At 53.6% G+C, this 13,512-nt stretch overlaps 1 protein-coding gene across 3 annotated transcripts in view; it reads left to right on the top strand.

The window, feature by feature from the left end:
* Window positions 1-4,796, top strand: part of OLFM1 (olfactomedin 1) — a 58,135-nt gene extending 53,339 nt beyond the window's left edge. For all 3 annotated transcript variants that reach the window (XM_044305367.1, XM_044305369.1, XM_044305366.1), the window contains exon 6: window positions 1,023-4,796. In XM_044305367.1, the coding sequence (XP_044161302.1) occupies window positions 1,023-1,697 (675 nt within the window). In that variant the 3' untranslated portion in view covers window positions 1,698-4,796. The remainder of the gene's footprint in view (window positions 1-1,022) is intronic.
* Window positions 4,797-13,512: the final 8,716 nt, after the last annotated feature.

Below are 13,512 nucleotides of genomic sequence, written 5' to 3'. Positions count from 1 at the left end.
CCTTCCCTACTAGACCAGCACACTCCTCTCCTGAAATACTCTGTGCTGCTCGGTAGCCTGCTCCTGCATTCCCAGCCCTTTGACCTTCCCTACTAGACCGGCACACCCCTCTCCTGAAATACTCTGTACTGCTGTGGCTGCTCCTGCATTCCCAGCCTGTGACCTTCCCTACTAGACCGGCACACTCCTCTCCTGAAATACTCTGTGCTGCTGGGGCTGCTCCTGCATTCCCAGCCTATGACCTCCCCTACTAGACCGGCACACTCCTCTCCTGAAATACTCTGTGCTGCGGGGGCTGCTCCTGCATTCCCAGCCTGTGACCTCCCCTACTAGACCAGCACACTCCGCTCCTGAAATACTCTGTGCTGCTGGGTAGCCTGCTCCTGCATTCCCAGCTTGTGACCTTCCCTACTAGACTGGCACACCCATCTCCTGAAATACTCTGTGCTGCTGGGGCTGCTCCTGCATTCCCAGCTTGTGACCTTCCCTACTAGACCAGCACACTCATCTCCTGAAATACTCTGTGCTGCTGGGGCTGCTCCTGCATTCCCAGCCTGTGACCTTCCCTACTAGACCAGCACACTCCTCTCCTGAAATACTCTGTGCTGCTGGGGCTGCTCCTACATTCCCAGCCTGTGACCTCCCCTACTAGACCAGCACACTCCTCTCCTGAAATACTCTGTGCTGCTGGGGCTGCTCCTACATTCCCAGCTTGTGACCTTCCCTACTAGACCAGCACACTCCTCTCCTGAAATACTCTGTGCTGCTGGGGCTGCTCCTGCATTCCCAGCCTGTGACCTTCCCTAATAGACCGGCACACCCCTCTACTGAAATACTCTGTGCTGCTGGGGCTGCTCCTGCACACTCCTCTCCTGAAATACATTGTGCTGCTCACTCCACCATTTACCTCCTGTCCACACTTGTTTCATCACAGTATAACTCCCCCTTACCATCTGACCCCCCCCTCCTGAGATCCTCTGTGCTGCTGTGAGCAGTTATTAATGTGTCTCTTGCTCCTGCAGGTCTGGTACATGGACGGATACCACAATAACAGGTTTGTAAGGGAGTACAGGTCTATGGAGGACTTCATGAACAGCGACAACTTTACCTCTCACCGCCTCCCCCACCCTTGGTCTGGGACCGGCCAGGTTGTATATAACGGATCCATATATTTCAATAAATTCCAAAGTCACATCATCATCAGATTTGACTTGAAGTCAGAGACAATCCTGAAGACGCGCAGCTTGGACTCGGCTGGCTACACCAACGTCTACCACTACGCCTGGGGGGGGCAGTCGGACATAGACATCATGGTGGATGAGAACGGGTTATGGGTGGTTTATGCCACCAATCAAAACGCTGGGAACATTGTGATCAGCAAACTGGACCCCAACACCCTCCAGATACTGAAGACCTGGAACACGGGTTACCCCAAGAGGAGCGCCGGCGAGGCCTTCATGATCTGCGGGACGCTCTACGTCACCAATGGATATTCTGGAGGAACCAAAGTGCACTACGCGTACCAGACCAACACCTCCAACTACGAGTACATCGACATCCCCTTCCAAAACAGGTACTCCCACATCTCCATGCTGGACTACAACCCCAAGGATCGCGCCCTGTACGCCTGGAATAACGGACACCAGGTCCTCTACAACGTCACCCTGTTCCACGTCATCAGGTCCGACGAGTTGTAGCCAAATCTGTCGCCTGTCAACAAACTGACCAAAAGAAGTGAAAAAAAAAAAAAAAAAAGGAAACAATATGTAGAATAAAAATGGCTGCCAAAACGACGCCGTCTGTCCGACCGGATTCAATGGTTCCCTCGAAACGTAAAAACAAAACAAAAACCTTCAGGAAGTTCCCATTTTAATACCACGTGATACAAAGGAGATGATAAACTGCTGCACTCACTATCCAAGGGGAAACTAAGAGACACTTTGTATACACGGCAGTGACTGTTTGCTGGACAATGCCCGGGAGGGGACGGTGCGGCGACTGGGCGGAACGCAGGATTTATCGTTACGTTATATTCCTAGATTAAAGAAAGCTGACTTCATCCATAGAGGAGCTATAGAGATATATATATATATGCCGGGGCTGCGGCTCCACAAGTATTCGTAGTAGAGAAGCTCTCTCCTAGGCGCAGGGGGTGGCGGTGTGTGCTGCGGCGGTAGAGTGTCCATATTGTTTAATCTTACGTATCAGAACAATTCTCATGTATTCTGTCTCGTTCTCTGAAGTATTCCGCTGTATGTGTCTGTTCACGCGATGAATGTCGTTCAGTTTGAAGTAGTTTGGATTTATTAAGAGCAATGAATTTCGTTTCTGTAAAAACTATAAAAAAAATGAAGAAAAACTATTTATGACATATAATATATACGATGAGTGTGAGTGGGGAGGCGGTCGCCCGCTCTGGCGCCAGGGGGAGGGCGGCCGCCTCACATCACACTCATTCTTGGGGAGGCGATGTGGATTCGGGGGACGTCCCCGGAGGGGTCCAGATCCTGCCTCCGCCTCACATCACACTCATTCTTGTGGAGGCGATGTGGATTCGGGGGACGTCCCCGGAGGGGTCCAGATCCTGCCTCCGCCTCACATCACACTCATTCTTGGGGAGGCGATGTGGATTCTGGGGACGTCCCCGGAGGGGTCCAGATCCTGCCTCCGCCTCACATCACACTCATTCTTGGGGAGGCGATGTGGATTCGGGGGACGTCCCCGGAGGGGTCCAGATCCTGCCTCCGCCTCACATCACACTCATTCTTGGGGAGGCGATGTGGATTCGGGGGACGTCCCCGGAGGGGTCCAGATCCTGCCTCCGCCTCACATCACACTCATTCTTGGGGAGGCGATGTGGATTCTGGGGACGTCCCCGGAGGGGTCCAGATCCTGCCTCCGCCTCACATCACACTCATTCTTGGGGAGGCGATGTGGATTCGGGGGACGTCCCCGGAGGGGTCCAGATCCTGCCTCCGCCTCACATCACACTCATTCTTGGGGAGGCGATGTGGATTCGGGGGACGTCCCCGGAGGGGTCCAGATCCTGCCTCCGCCTCACATCACACTCATTCTTGGGGAGGCGATGTGGATTCGGGGGACGTCCCCGGAGGGGTCCAGATCCTGCCTCCGCCTCACATCACACTCATTCTTGGGGAGGCGATGTGGATTCGGGGGACGTCCCCGGAGGGGTCCAGATCCTGCCTCCGCCTCACATCACACTCATTCTTGGGGAGGCGATGTGGATTCTGGGGACGTCCCCGGAGGGGTCCAGATCCTGCCTCCGCCTCACATCACACTCATTCTTGGGGAGGCGATGTGGATTCGGGGGACGTCCCCGGAGGGGGGCCAGATCCTGCCTCCGCCTCACATCACACTCATTCTTGGGGAGGCGATGTGGATTCGGGGGACGTCCCTGGAGGGGTCCAGATCCTGCCTCCGCCTCACATCACACTCATTCTTGGGGAGGCGATGTGGATTCGGGGGACGTCCCCGGAGGGGTCCAGATCCTGCCTCCGCCTCACATCACACTCATTCTTGGGGAGGCGATGTGGATTCGGGGGACGTCCCCGGAGGGGGTCCAGATCCTTCCTCCGCCTCACATCACACTCATTCTTGGGGAGGCGATGTGGATTCGGGGGACGTCCCCGGAGGGGTCCAGATCCTTCCTCCGCCTCACATCACAATCATTCTTGTGGAGGCGATTGGGATTTGGGGGACGTCCCCGGAGGGGTCCAGATCCTGCCTCCGCCTCACATCACACTCATTCTTGGGGAGGCTATGTGGATTCGGGGGACGTCCCCGGAGGGGGTCTAGATCCTTCCTCCGCCTCACATCGCACTCATTCTTGAGGAGGCGATGTGGATTCGGGGGACGTCCCCGGAGGGGGGCCAGATCCTGCCTCCGCCTCACATCGCACTCATTCTTGTGGAGGCGATGTGGATTCGGGGGACGTCCCCGGAGGGGGGCCAGATCCTGCCTCCGCCTCACATCACACTCATTCTTGGGGAGGCGATGTGGATTCGGGGGGACGTCCCCGGAGGGGTCCAGATCCTGCCTCCGCCTCACATCACACTCATTCTTGGGGAGGCGATGTGGATTCGGGGGACGTCCCCGGAGGGGTCCAGATCCTGCCTCACATCACACTCATTCTTGGGGAGGCGATGTGGATTCGGGGGACGTCCCCGGAGGGGGTCCAGATCCTTCCTCCGCCTCACATCACACTCATTCTTGGGGAGGCGATGTGGATTCGGGGGACGTCCCCGGAGGGGGTCCAGATCCTGCCTCCGCCTCACATCACACTCATTCTTGGGGAGGCGATGTGGATTCGGGGGACGTCCCCGGAGGGGTCCAGATCCTGCCTCCGCCTCACATCACACTCATTCTTGGGGAGGCGATGTGGATTCGGGGGACGTCCCCGGAGGGGGGCCAGATCCTTCCTCCGCCTCACATCACACTCATTCTTGTGGAGGCGATGTGGATTCGGGGGACGTCCCCGGAGGGGGGCCAGATCCTTCCTCCGCCTCACATCACAATCATTCTTGTGGAGGCGATGTGGATTTGGGGGACGTCCCCGGAGGGGTCCAGATCCTTCCTCCGCCTCACATCACACTCATTCTTGGGGAGGCGATGTGGATTCGGGGGACGTCCCTGGAGGGGTCCAGATCCTTCCTCCGCCTCACGCAGGGGTTGTTTTATAATTATTGTATTATCATTCCACCGATGCACACAATACAGGACAAAGTGATTTGTACGATCCACAACGATGTAAAGAACAATAAAAAGAGATATTAGAACACGCGGCTCGTTATATCATGTGTTGTACCATGGCGACGAGGAGGGTGCGGGTGTGGTGCGGGTATCCCTCTACAGGTCCTTCTGGCAATCCTCTAATCCCGGTGTCTCTGTTCTGTCCTGATAGTTTGCTACAATGTATCAATCTGGAGTTTACGTAGACTGGATGCAATGGTAGCAAACCCACATCTGTGACAAATATTAGGTCTCTACCGGCTTCAATTCCCCGACTGCATGCAGAGATCTTGAGAATTGGGAAACTGGAGAACTAGTGACTGCGATGGACTGGTCAGGTGACTGCGGTGGACTGGTCAGGTGACTGCGGTGGACTGGTCAGGTGACTGCGGTGGACTGGTCAGGTGACTGCGGTGGACTGGTCAGGTGAGTTCGGTGGACCGGTCAGGTGACTGCGGTGGACCGGTCAGGTGACTGCGGTGGACCGGTCAGGTGAGTGCGGTGGACCGGTCAGGTGACTGCGGTGGACCGGTCAGGTGACTGCGGTGGACCGGTCAGGTGAGTGCGGTGGACCGGTCAGGTGAGTGCGGTGGACCGGTCAGGTGACTGCGGTGGACCGGTCAGGTGACTGCGGTGGACCGGTCAGGTGACTGCGGTGGACCGGTCAGGTGAGAGCGGTGGACTGGTCAGGTGACTGCGGTGACCAGAGCTCTATGATCACGGTGTCTGCGGCAGACAGAAGCACAGATACATATTGTACGCTATTCTATACAGATGTATACCGCGTGGTGTGGGGCGCGTATGTATCTGACTGTGCAGCGGCGTCCATCGGAGGTATAAATCCTCTTCACCTACACCACTAGCCCCCTCTATATACGCTCATACGTTTTTATTGAGTGCGCGATGTCTGCCTGTTTATGTGCCGCCATCCTGGTCAGACATCGCACACAGACCTGTCATACAAATCACGGCTCGTCCACGCCACTGACACATAAGACGCACCTGCAGACGAAATCTCCTCTGAGCATCTCTGGACCAGGCTGTGGTATGATCTCCTGCCTGTCACGGAGGCCCCCTCGTTACTACAGCAGATGGCGCACAGAGCATGATGTGTCCAGCAAAGCCCATTCCAACGAGACCCCCACTGGGCTTAGACCCTTAAGGGTAAATAGCGGAGCGAGCAGAGAGCCAAACCTGACGGAAGCTGCTAATAGTGTGCGCCTAAAACTCTGCAACCACAGGAGATCTTCAGCGCCACACATGTAGAAGCAGGGATACCCCGCCTCCGAGGAGCAGCAGGGAAACCCCGCCTCCGAGGAGCAGCCAGAGAACAGACAGCGGCCCGGTCACACATAAGGCCACATTCCCGATTTGATGAGGATTGCACCAGAATCTGCATCGAATTCGTCACCAATGCAAGTGACTGGGCTGCCTTAACAGAAGGACGCTAGCACCTTGGGGGGGGGATGCTACATAATGGGAGTTACAGTACCACACCCACGAGCCGGTCATTCTAAATGCCCTGTTATATACTGTAGAGGACGGCTGGAGGGGAGGGAGCGTTACCTGCACCTCTGACCGCAGGAGAGCGAAGCAGCCATGATGCCTCATAGAACGACACCGGGAGGGCAGCTGCTGTTTAGGGCTACATGCACACGACCGTATGTGTTTGGCGGTCCGCAAAAAAACCCGTAATGCCTAAAACGGACAAGAATAGGACATGTTCTATTTTTTTTTTTTTTACGAGGCTACGGAACGGACATACTGATGCGGACAGCATATGGCGTGCTGTCGGCATTTTTTGCGGACTCATTGAAATGAATGGGTCTGCATCCTATCCGCAAAAAAAACAAAACGGACACGGAAATAAACAACGTTCGTGTGCATGAGGCCTTATACTGTGTCCTTCTTAATGTCTGCCCTCTGAAAACAGCGGCTCCCACCACGGAAAGGTCAGATGCAAAATGTCAGGGCGTTATCCGGGAGCTCGCTGCGGCTCGCCAAAAATAGCTGCGGCCTGCCGATCCCACGGGAGATTCTCTTACAGCCTAAAGTGGAAAAGGAAAAAATGCAGGATTGGAAAGACAGGCAGAAATAATGGCTCTCTATGGGAGGCGGTGCAGCCGCAGGTCTCCATTAGGAAACCACATTCATTCCACACGCGTCCGCACTCAGGGATCGCACTCCCATCATCCGCATTATCTGCCACTTCTGATCATCTGAGCTGAACAGGAACAGTCCTGACCAGAGGCGAGATCTGCTGCAGTGGGAATGTGAACAGGGCTCTGCGGCAAATCTGCTGCATGTGAACAGAACCTCAGAGAGGCCATGCATTAGTGGGGTCTCGTCAGGCTCACAAACGGAGTGCACCCTCCTTCTGAAATACTCTGTGCTGCTCAATTCCACTACTTCACTATGTCTAGGACCACACCCACCCACATTTCTCTCCTGAAACACTCTGTGCTGCTACAATCTTAGCTCCTTCCGCTAACTCTGTTTTGGCCTACAGAATCTGTATATTTCTCCTGAAACGCTCTGTGCTGCTGAATGCTTTTCTCCTACCACTAGATACACCCCTCTTCTGAGGATAAGACATAAAAACCGTGCCCCCCAGAGATCAGACTGGGCTCAGTAGTTATCTACCGCACCTGACTGATGGTCCCTGATGGACGATGTGAACCGAAGCGGCGAAATGTGTGGCGCGCACCTGGAGGACCAGTGATTAAGAGCCGACATCTCTACATGCGCCGATCCCCCGTCCAGTGGGGGTCATCTACTAACAGTTTTACGCCTCTTTTTGACATAAAATTGTCACACTGCTTTGCAACTTTTTTAACTGTCCAAGGAGCGCTATTTGTCGTACGGGCGTGGCGGCGGCCAGGACTCCGGTCCCGGCAAATTCAGGAATTTTACACCAGAAAAAAGGCGTAAAAGTTGCTGGCGGCTGGCATAGATTTTCTGGCAGGCGCATGCGCGTAACTTATTAGGAGGTGCACCTTCCAGCAGCAAAGAAACTAAAAAGACCAGCAAAAAATGATGCTTAATAAATGACCCCCAACGAGAGGAGGAATCGCTCCCGACTACTGACCTGCGGCTAAATCTGGAAAACGCTGCTGCGGGTAATTTCCAAAATGTTACCTCTTCTTACCCTTGATAGCTACAATTTTTTCGGTCTGTGATACTACCTCCAATAGAGGCAGACCAGGCAGCTGCTATGGGGCCCCTGGGGGAAGGGGGCCCACAGAGGAGGATAGGCCCCACCCACTAATTACACTTGTATGGCTACCTGAGAATGTAAGAGGTGGAGAAGGACCTTTGGTGATGTCATCAACCATGTGACCAGTGCAGGAAGCCAAGGAATAGCAGAGCAGCAGAAGTCTAAAGGACCTTTGGTGATGTCATCATCATGTGACCAGTGCAGAGGACTGGTGAGAGACCTGTGGCAAATCTCTGTGAGGGGGCGGGGCTTCTGTGTGGTGCCTGGAGGAGAGCTTAGTGGTGTCCTGGGATAACCCATAACATCCTAGAAAAGCTGGGAGTTGTAGTTCTGTCCTATTACATCCCTCTCCATGTAATTTAAATGTATGGCCTAGTACAGTCTAGTAATGCTGGGAGTTGTAGTTCTTCTGTCCTATTGTATCCTTCTCCATGTAATTTAAATGTATGCCCTAGTACAGTTTGGCAATGCTGGGAGTTGTAGTTCTCTCCTCTTATACCCCCTCTCTGTAATGTACAGTATACTGATGCCCCATAAAAGGTCTGGCCATGCTGAGGGTTATAGTTATTCCTTTTTAGAGCTCTCACCTAGTACAACTGGATGATGTCCTATAATAATCTGGACATGCTGAGAGTTGTAGTTCGCTCTTAGGCTGGGTTCACATCACTGTTTAGTTTTCCGTTTTGCATGCAGGACTTTTTTCTGTCTATAATAACGGATCTCCGACAGAAACGGCATAAACGGATGCGGAATCTGCAGAACTGACGCTTGAAATACAGGATCCGTTTTATCTTTCTTTTTCTGTTCATCTGACGGATCAGAAGAACGGAAAACTAAACAGTGACGTGAACCCGGCCTTATACTCTGTGTAATATCTACTTGTATCCGATAATAACAGCCTGGACATGCTGGGAGTTGTAGTTCTCTCCATTTTACCTCTTCCTGTGTTGCTCCCTAATTTCCAATAAAAACAATCTGGTGATGATGAGACTTGTAGTTAACTTGTCACTATTATAATGTTCTGCAGCAGCTGAGGTGTGTATTAGGAGGTTCTGCAGCAGCTGAGGTGTGTATTAGGAGGTTCTGCAGCAGCTGAGGTGTGTATTAGGAGGTTCTGCAGCAGCTGAGGTGTGTGTTAGGAGGTTCTGCAGCAGCTGAGGTGTGTATTAGGAGGTTCTGCAGCAGCCGAGGTGTGTGTTAGGAGGTTCTGCAGCAGCTGAGGTGTGTGTTAGGAGGTTTTGCAGCAGCTGAGGTGTGTGTTAGGAGGTTCTGCAGCAGCTGAGATGTGTGTTAGGAGGTTCTGCAGCAGCTGAGGTGTGTGTTAGGAGGTTCTGCAGCAGCTGAGGTGTGTGTTAGGAGGTTCTGCAGCAGCTGAGGTGTGTGTTAGGAGGTTCTGCAGCAGCTGAGATGTGTGTTAGGAGGTTCTGCAGCAGCTGAGATGTGTGTTAGGAGGTTCTGCAGCAGCTGAGGGGTGTATTAGGAGGTTCTGCAGCAGCTGAGGTGTGTGTTAGGAGGTTTTGCAGCAGCTGAGATGTGTGTTAGGAGGTTCTGCAGCAGCTGAGGTGTGTGTTAGGAGGTTCTGCAGCAGCTGAGGTGTGTGTTAGGAGGTTCTGCAGCAGCTGAGGTGTGTGTTAGGAGGTTCTGCAGCAGCTGAGGTGTGTGTTAGGAGGTTCTGCAGCAGCTGAGATGTGTGTTAGGAGGTTCTGCAGCAGCTGAGATGTGTGTTAGGAGGTTCTGCAGCAGCTGAGGTGTGTATTAGGAGGTTCTGCAGCAGCTGAGGTGTGTTTTAGGTGGTTCTGCAGCAGTCAGAAAACCATCAGTTGTGACTGGATAAAATCCTTTAGATTTCTGTTTCTGCCCCTGTCCTCTTCCTCTGCCAGCACGGGTCGCACTGTGACCTGACCGACCAGTCCAGACCTGACCTGTCACCAGTCCTGACCCCAGTCCGGCTCTGTGAGGATCTGCCCCCGGGCCTGACCGCGCTCTGCCGGCGGCACAAACAGTAAGTCAGCAGCGGGGAGGAGGTGAAGCAGCAGCGGGCACAGTGCATGGGGAAGGATGGCACTATATAAAAAGTAGCAGCAGCGGGCACAGTGCATGGGGGAAGGATGGCACTATATAAAAAGTAGCAGCAGCGGGCACAGTGCATGGGGGAAGGATGGCACTATATAAAAAGTAGCAGCAGCGGGCACAGTGCATGGGGGAAGGATGGCACTATATAAAAAGTAGCAGCAGCGGGCACAGTGCATGGGGAAGGATGGCACTATATAAAAAGTAGCAGCAGCGGGCACAGTGCATGGGGGAAGGATGGCACTATATAAAAAGTAGCAGCAGCGGGCACAGTGCATGGGGGAAGGATGGCACTATATAAAAAGTAGCAGCAGCGGGCACAGTGCATGGGGTCAGGATGGCACTATATAAAAAGTAGCAGCAGTGGGCACAGTGCATGGGGGAAGGATGGCACTATATAAAAAGTAGCAGCAGCGGGCACAGTGCATGGGGAAGGATGGCACTATATAAAAAGTAGCAGCAGTGGGCACATTGCATGGGGGAAGGATGGCACTATATAAAAAGTAGCAGCAGCGGGCACAGTGCATGGGGAAAGGATGGCACTATATAAAAAGTAGCAGCAGCGGGCACAGTGCATGGGGGAAGGATGGCACTATATAAAAAGTAGCAGCAGCGGGCACAGTCCATGGGGGAAGGATGGCACTATATAAAAAGTAGCAGCAGCGGGCACAGTGCATGGGGTAAGGCCAGGTAATCACTCGCCATCAGATTTCGGTTTTCTGTTCCAGCCACCAGCAGAATACCAGAAGCGCCAGATCCAGCAGACGCCAAACCCTGCCGGCACCTGCCGGATCCATTCACAATAATGGGGTCATTCAAGATTGTTTTGCCCTTTGTTTTTGATAGAATCTGCAACGGAGGCTTCTGCTGGAACCTCTGCGGTGGATGTGCCCGTACCGTAAGGGGTGCGATGGGTCCTCACAAGGGCCCCAATTCAGGTTCTTGCCATGGGGCCCAGTGATTTCCATGTACACCGCTGGTTGTCAGGTTGTCGCCCTTGACAGTAAGGCTTCATTGCACACAACCGTATGTGTTTTGCGGGGCTACAGACGGACATACGGATGCGGACAGCATATGGCGTGCTATCCGCATTTTTTGCTGACACATTGAAATGAATGGGTCCGCATCCTATCCGCAAAAAAACCTGAACGGACACGGAAACAAACAACGTTGGTGTGCATGAGGCCTAATGATCTCCATTCCGCCCCACACCGCCATGTCGGACAGGGTCGGGACGCCGATAGGTTCGGATCACAAAGACTGATATAGTGAAGGATCGGAGGGAAGCTGGAGGATGAGGCCCTAGGGGCCCGGTAATGGCAAGCGACACTAGATGACATCCAGCCTCTCGCCCCTCCGGGGACATTCGCCCGACCACCACGCGTAGTAGGTCGGCGGCACCTGTACAGGAGGCAGCTGTGCCGGCGGCCGCACCTGATTGCCCCGCTAATCCCCGCATGTAATGGCGCCTTAATCTGCAGCTTTGGAGTAAATCTTCGCTTCCGTTTGGATTCTTTTATGATTGCAAAAGAGCAAAATCAATGTCTGCGGCCGCCCGTCATGGTAAACCCCGGAGATTACACCCGACAGGATGAGGCCACACATCTGCCATCTGCCGGGGTCTGCCGCGCTCGCTTTGTATCTAGACAAGCTGACGTGTGTTTCGGGGGCCGGGGACGCTTTGGCTCCTCTGACTGTTAATCAGCAGTTATTTTCGGCGCACATCGTGATATTTAGCATTGATGTGCGGGGACGATGATAAAATGCGCTGTCTGCTCTGGAGGAGGAACATTCAGCCAGCAGATGATCCGGTCCCGGGTGACTTCACGTCCGGTTCTGTGAGTGCTGCAGACGCTGATGGATGCGCGGTGGCAGCTGCGGCTCCTGCAGGGGGGTGATCCCGCTATAGATGATAATGGCGGCTGTACACGGCGAGAGTGACGGCAGGATTTATAGATCTCATCCACTGATGTAAAAGCAAAGGGCGAGCCACAAGGGGCCCCGGGCCCCGGAGATCTACAGGGTAGGGCTGATTCCAAGCTCCCAGACACCTCTCCACGGAGGGTAGAAATCAGTGAGCGTGAGCTGGTGATGTCACAGTGAGGAGGCGGTATTATCAGAGGAAGGCTGGTGATGTCACAGAGAGGAGGCGGTATTATCAGAGTAAGGCTGGTGATGTCACAGAGAGGAGGCGGTATTATCAGAGGAAGGCTGGTGATGTCACAGTGAGGAGGCGGTATTATCAGAGGAAGGCTGGTGATGTCACAGTGAGGAGGCGGTATTATCAGAGGAAGGCTGGTGATGTCACAGTGAGGAGGCGGTATTATCAGAGGAAGGCTGGTGATGTCACAGTGAGGAGGCGGTATTATCAGAGGAAGGCTGGTGATGTCACAGTGAGGAGGCGGTATTATCAGAGGAAGGCTGGTGATGTCACAGTGAGGAGGCGGTATTATCAGAGGAAGGCTGGTGATGTCACAGTGAGGAGGCGGTATTATCAGCAAAAAGCTGGTGATGTCACAGTGAGGAGGCGGTATTATCAGAGGAAGGCTGGTAATGTCACAGAGAGGAGGCGGTATTATCAGAGGAAGGCTGGTGATGTCACAGTGAGGAGGCGGTATTATCAGAGGAAGGCTAGTGATGTCACAGTGAGGAGGCGGTATTATCAGAGGAAGGCTGGTGATGTCACAGTGAGGAGGTGGTATTATCAGAGGAAGGCTGGTGATGTCACAGTGAGGAGGTGGTATTATCAGAGGAAGGCTGGTGATGTCACAGTGAGGAGGCGGTATTATCAGAGGAAGGCTGGTGATGTCACAGTGAGGAGGCGGTATTATCAGCAAAAAGCTGGTGATGTCACAGTGAGGAGGCGGTATTATCAGAGGAAGGCTGGTGATGTCACAGTGAGGAGGCGGTATTATCAGAGGAAGGCTGGTGATGTCACAGTGAGGAGGCGGTATTATCAGAGGAAGCCTGGTGATGTCACAGTGAGGAGGCGGTATTATCAGCAAAAAGCTGGTGATGTCACAGTGAGGAGGCGGTATTATCAGCAAAAAGCTGGTGATGTCACAGTGAGGATGCGGTATTATCAGCATAAAGCTAGTGATGTCACAAAAAAGGGGTGGGACTATAAGGTAAAGAATGGTGTCACAGTGTGGTGATGGTATTATCAGGGGAAGGCTGGTGATGTCATAGCGAGGTGGCGGTATCAGGGGAAGGCTGGTGATGTCACAGTGAGGAGGCGGTATTATCAGAGGAAGGCTGGTGATGTCACAGTGAGGAGGCGGTATTATCAGAGGAAGGCTGGTGATGTCACAGTGAGGAGGCGGTATTATCAGGGGAAGGCTGGTGATGTCACAGTGAGGAGGCGGTATTATCAGAGGAATGCTGGTGATGTCATAGCAAGGTGGCGGTATTATCAGGGGAAGGCTGGTGATGTCACAGTGAGGTGGCGGTATTATTTGGTGAAGGCTGGTGATGTC

The sequence above is a fragment of the Bufo gargarizans genome, chromosome 9, assembly GCF_014858855.1.
Source record: "Bufo gargarizans isolate SCDJY-AF-19 chromosome 9, ASM1485885v1, whole genome shotgun sequence".
Classification (NCBI taxonomy): Eukaryota; Metazoa; Chordata; class Amphibia; order Anura; family Bufonidae; genus Bufo; species Bufo gargarizans.
Note: the sequence above shows the minus strand (reverse complement) of the source record. Positions and strands in the feature narration are given on the sequence as shown.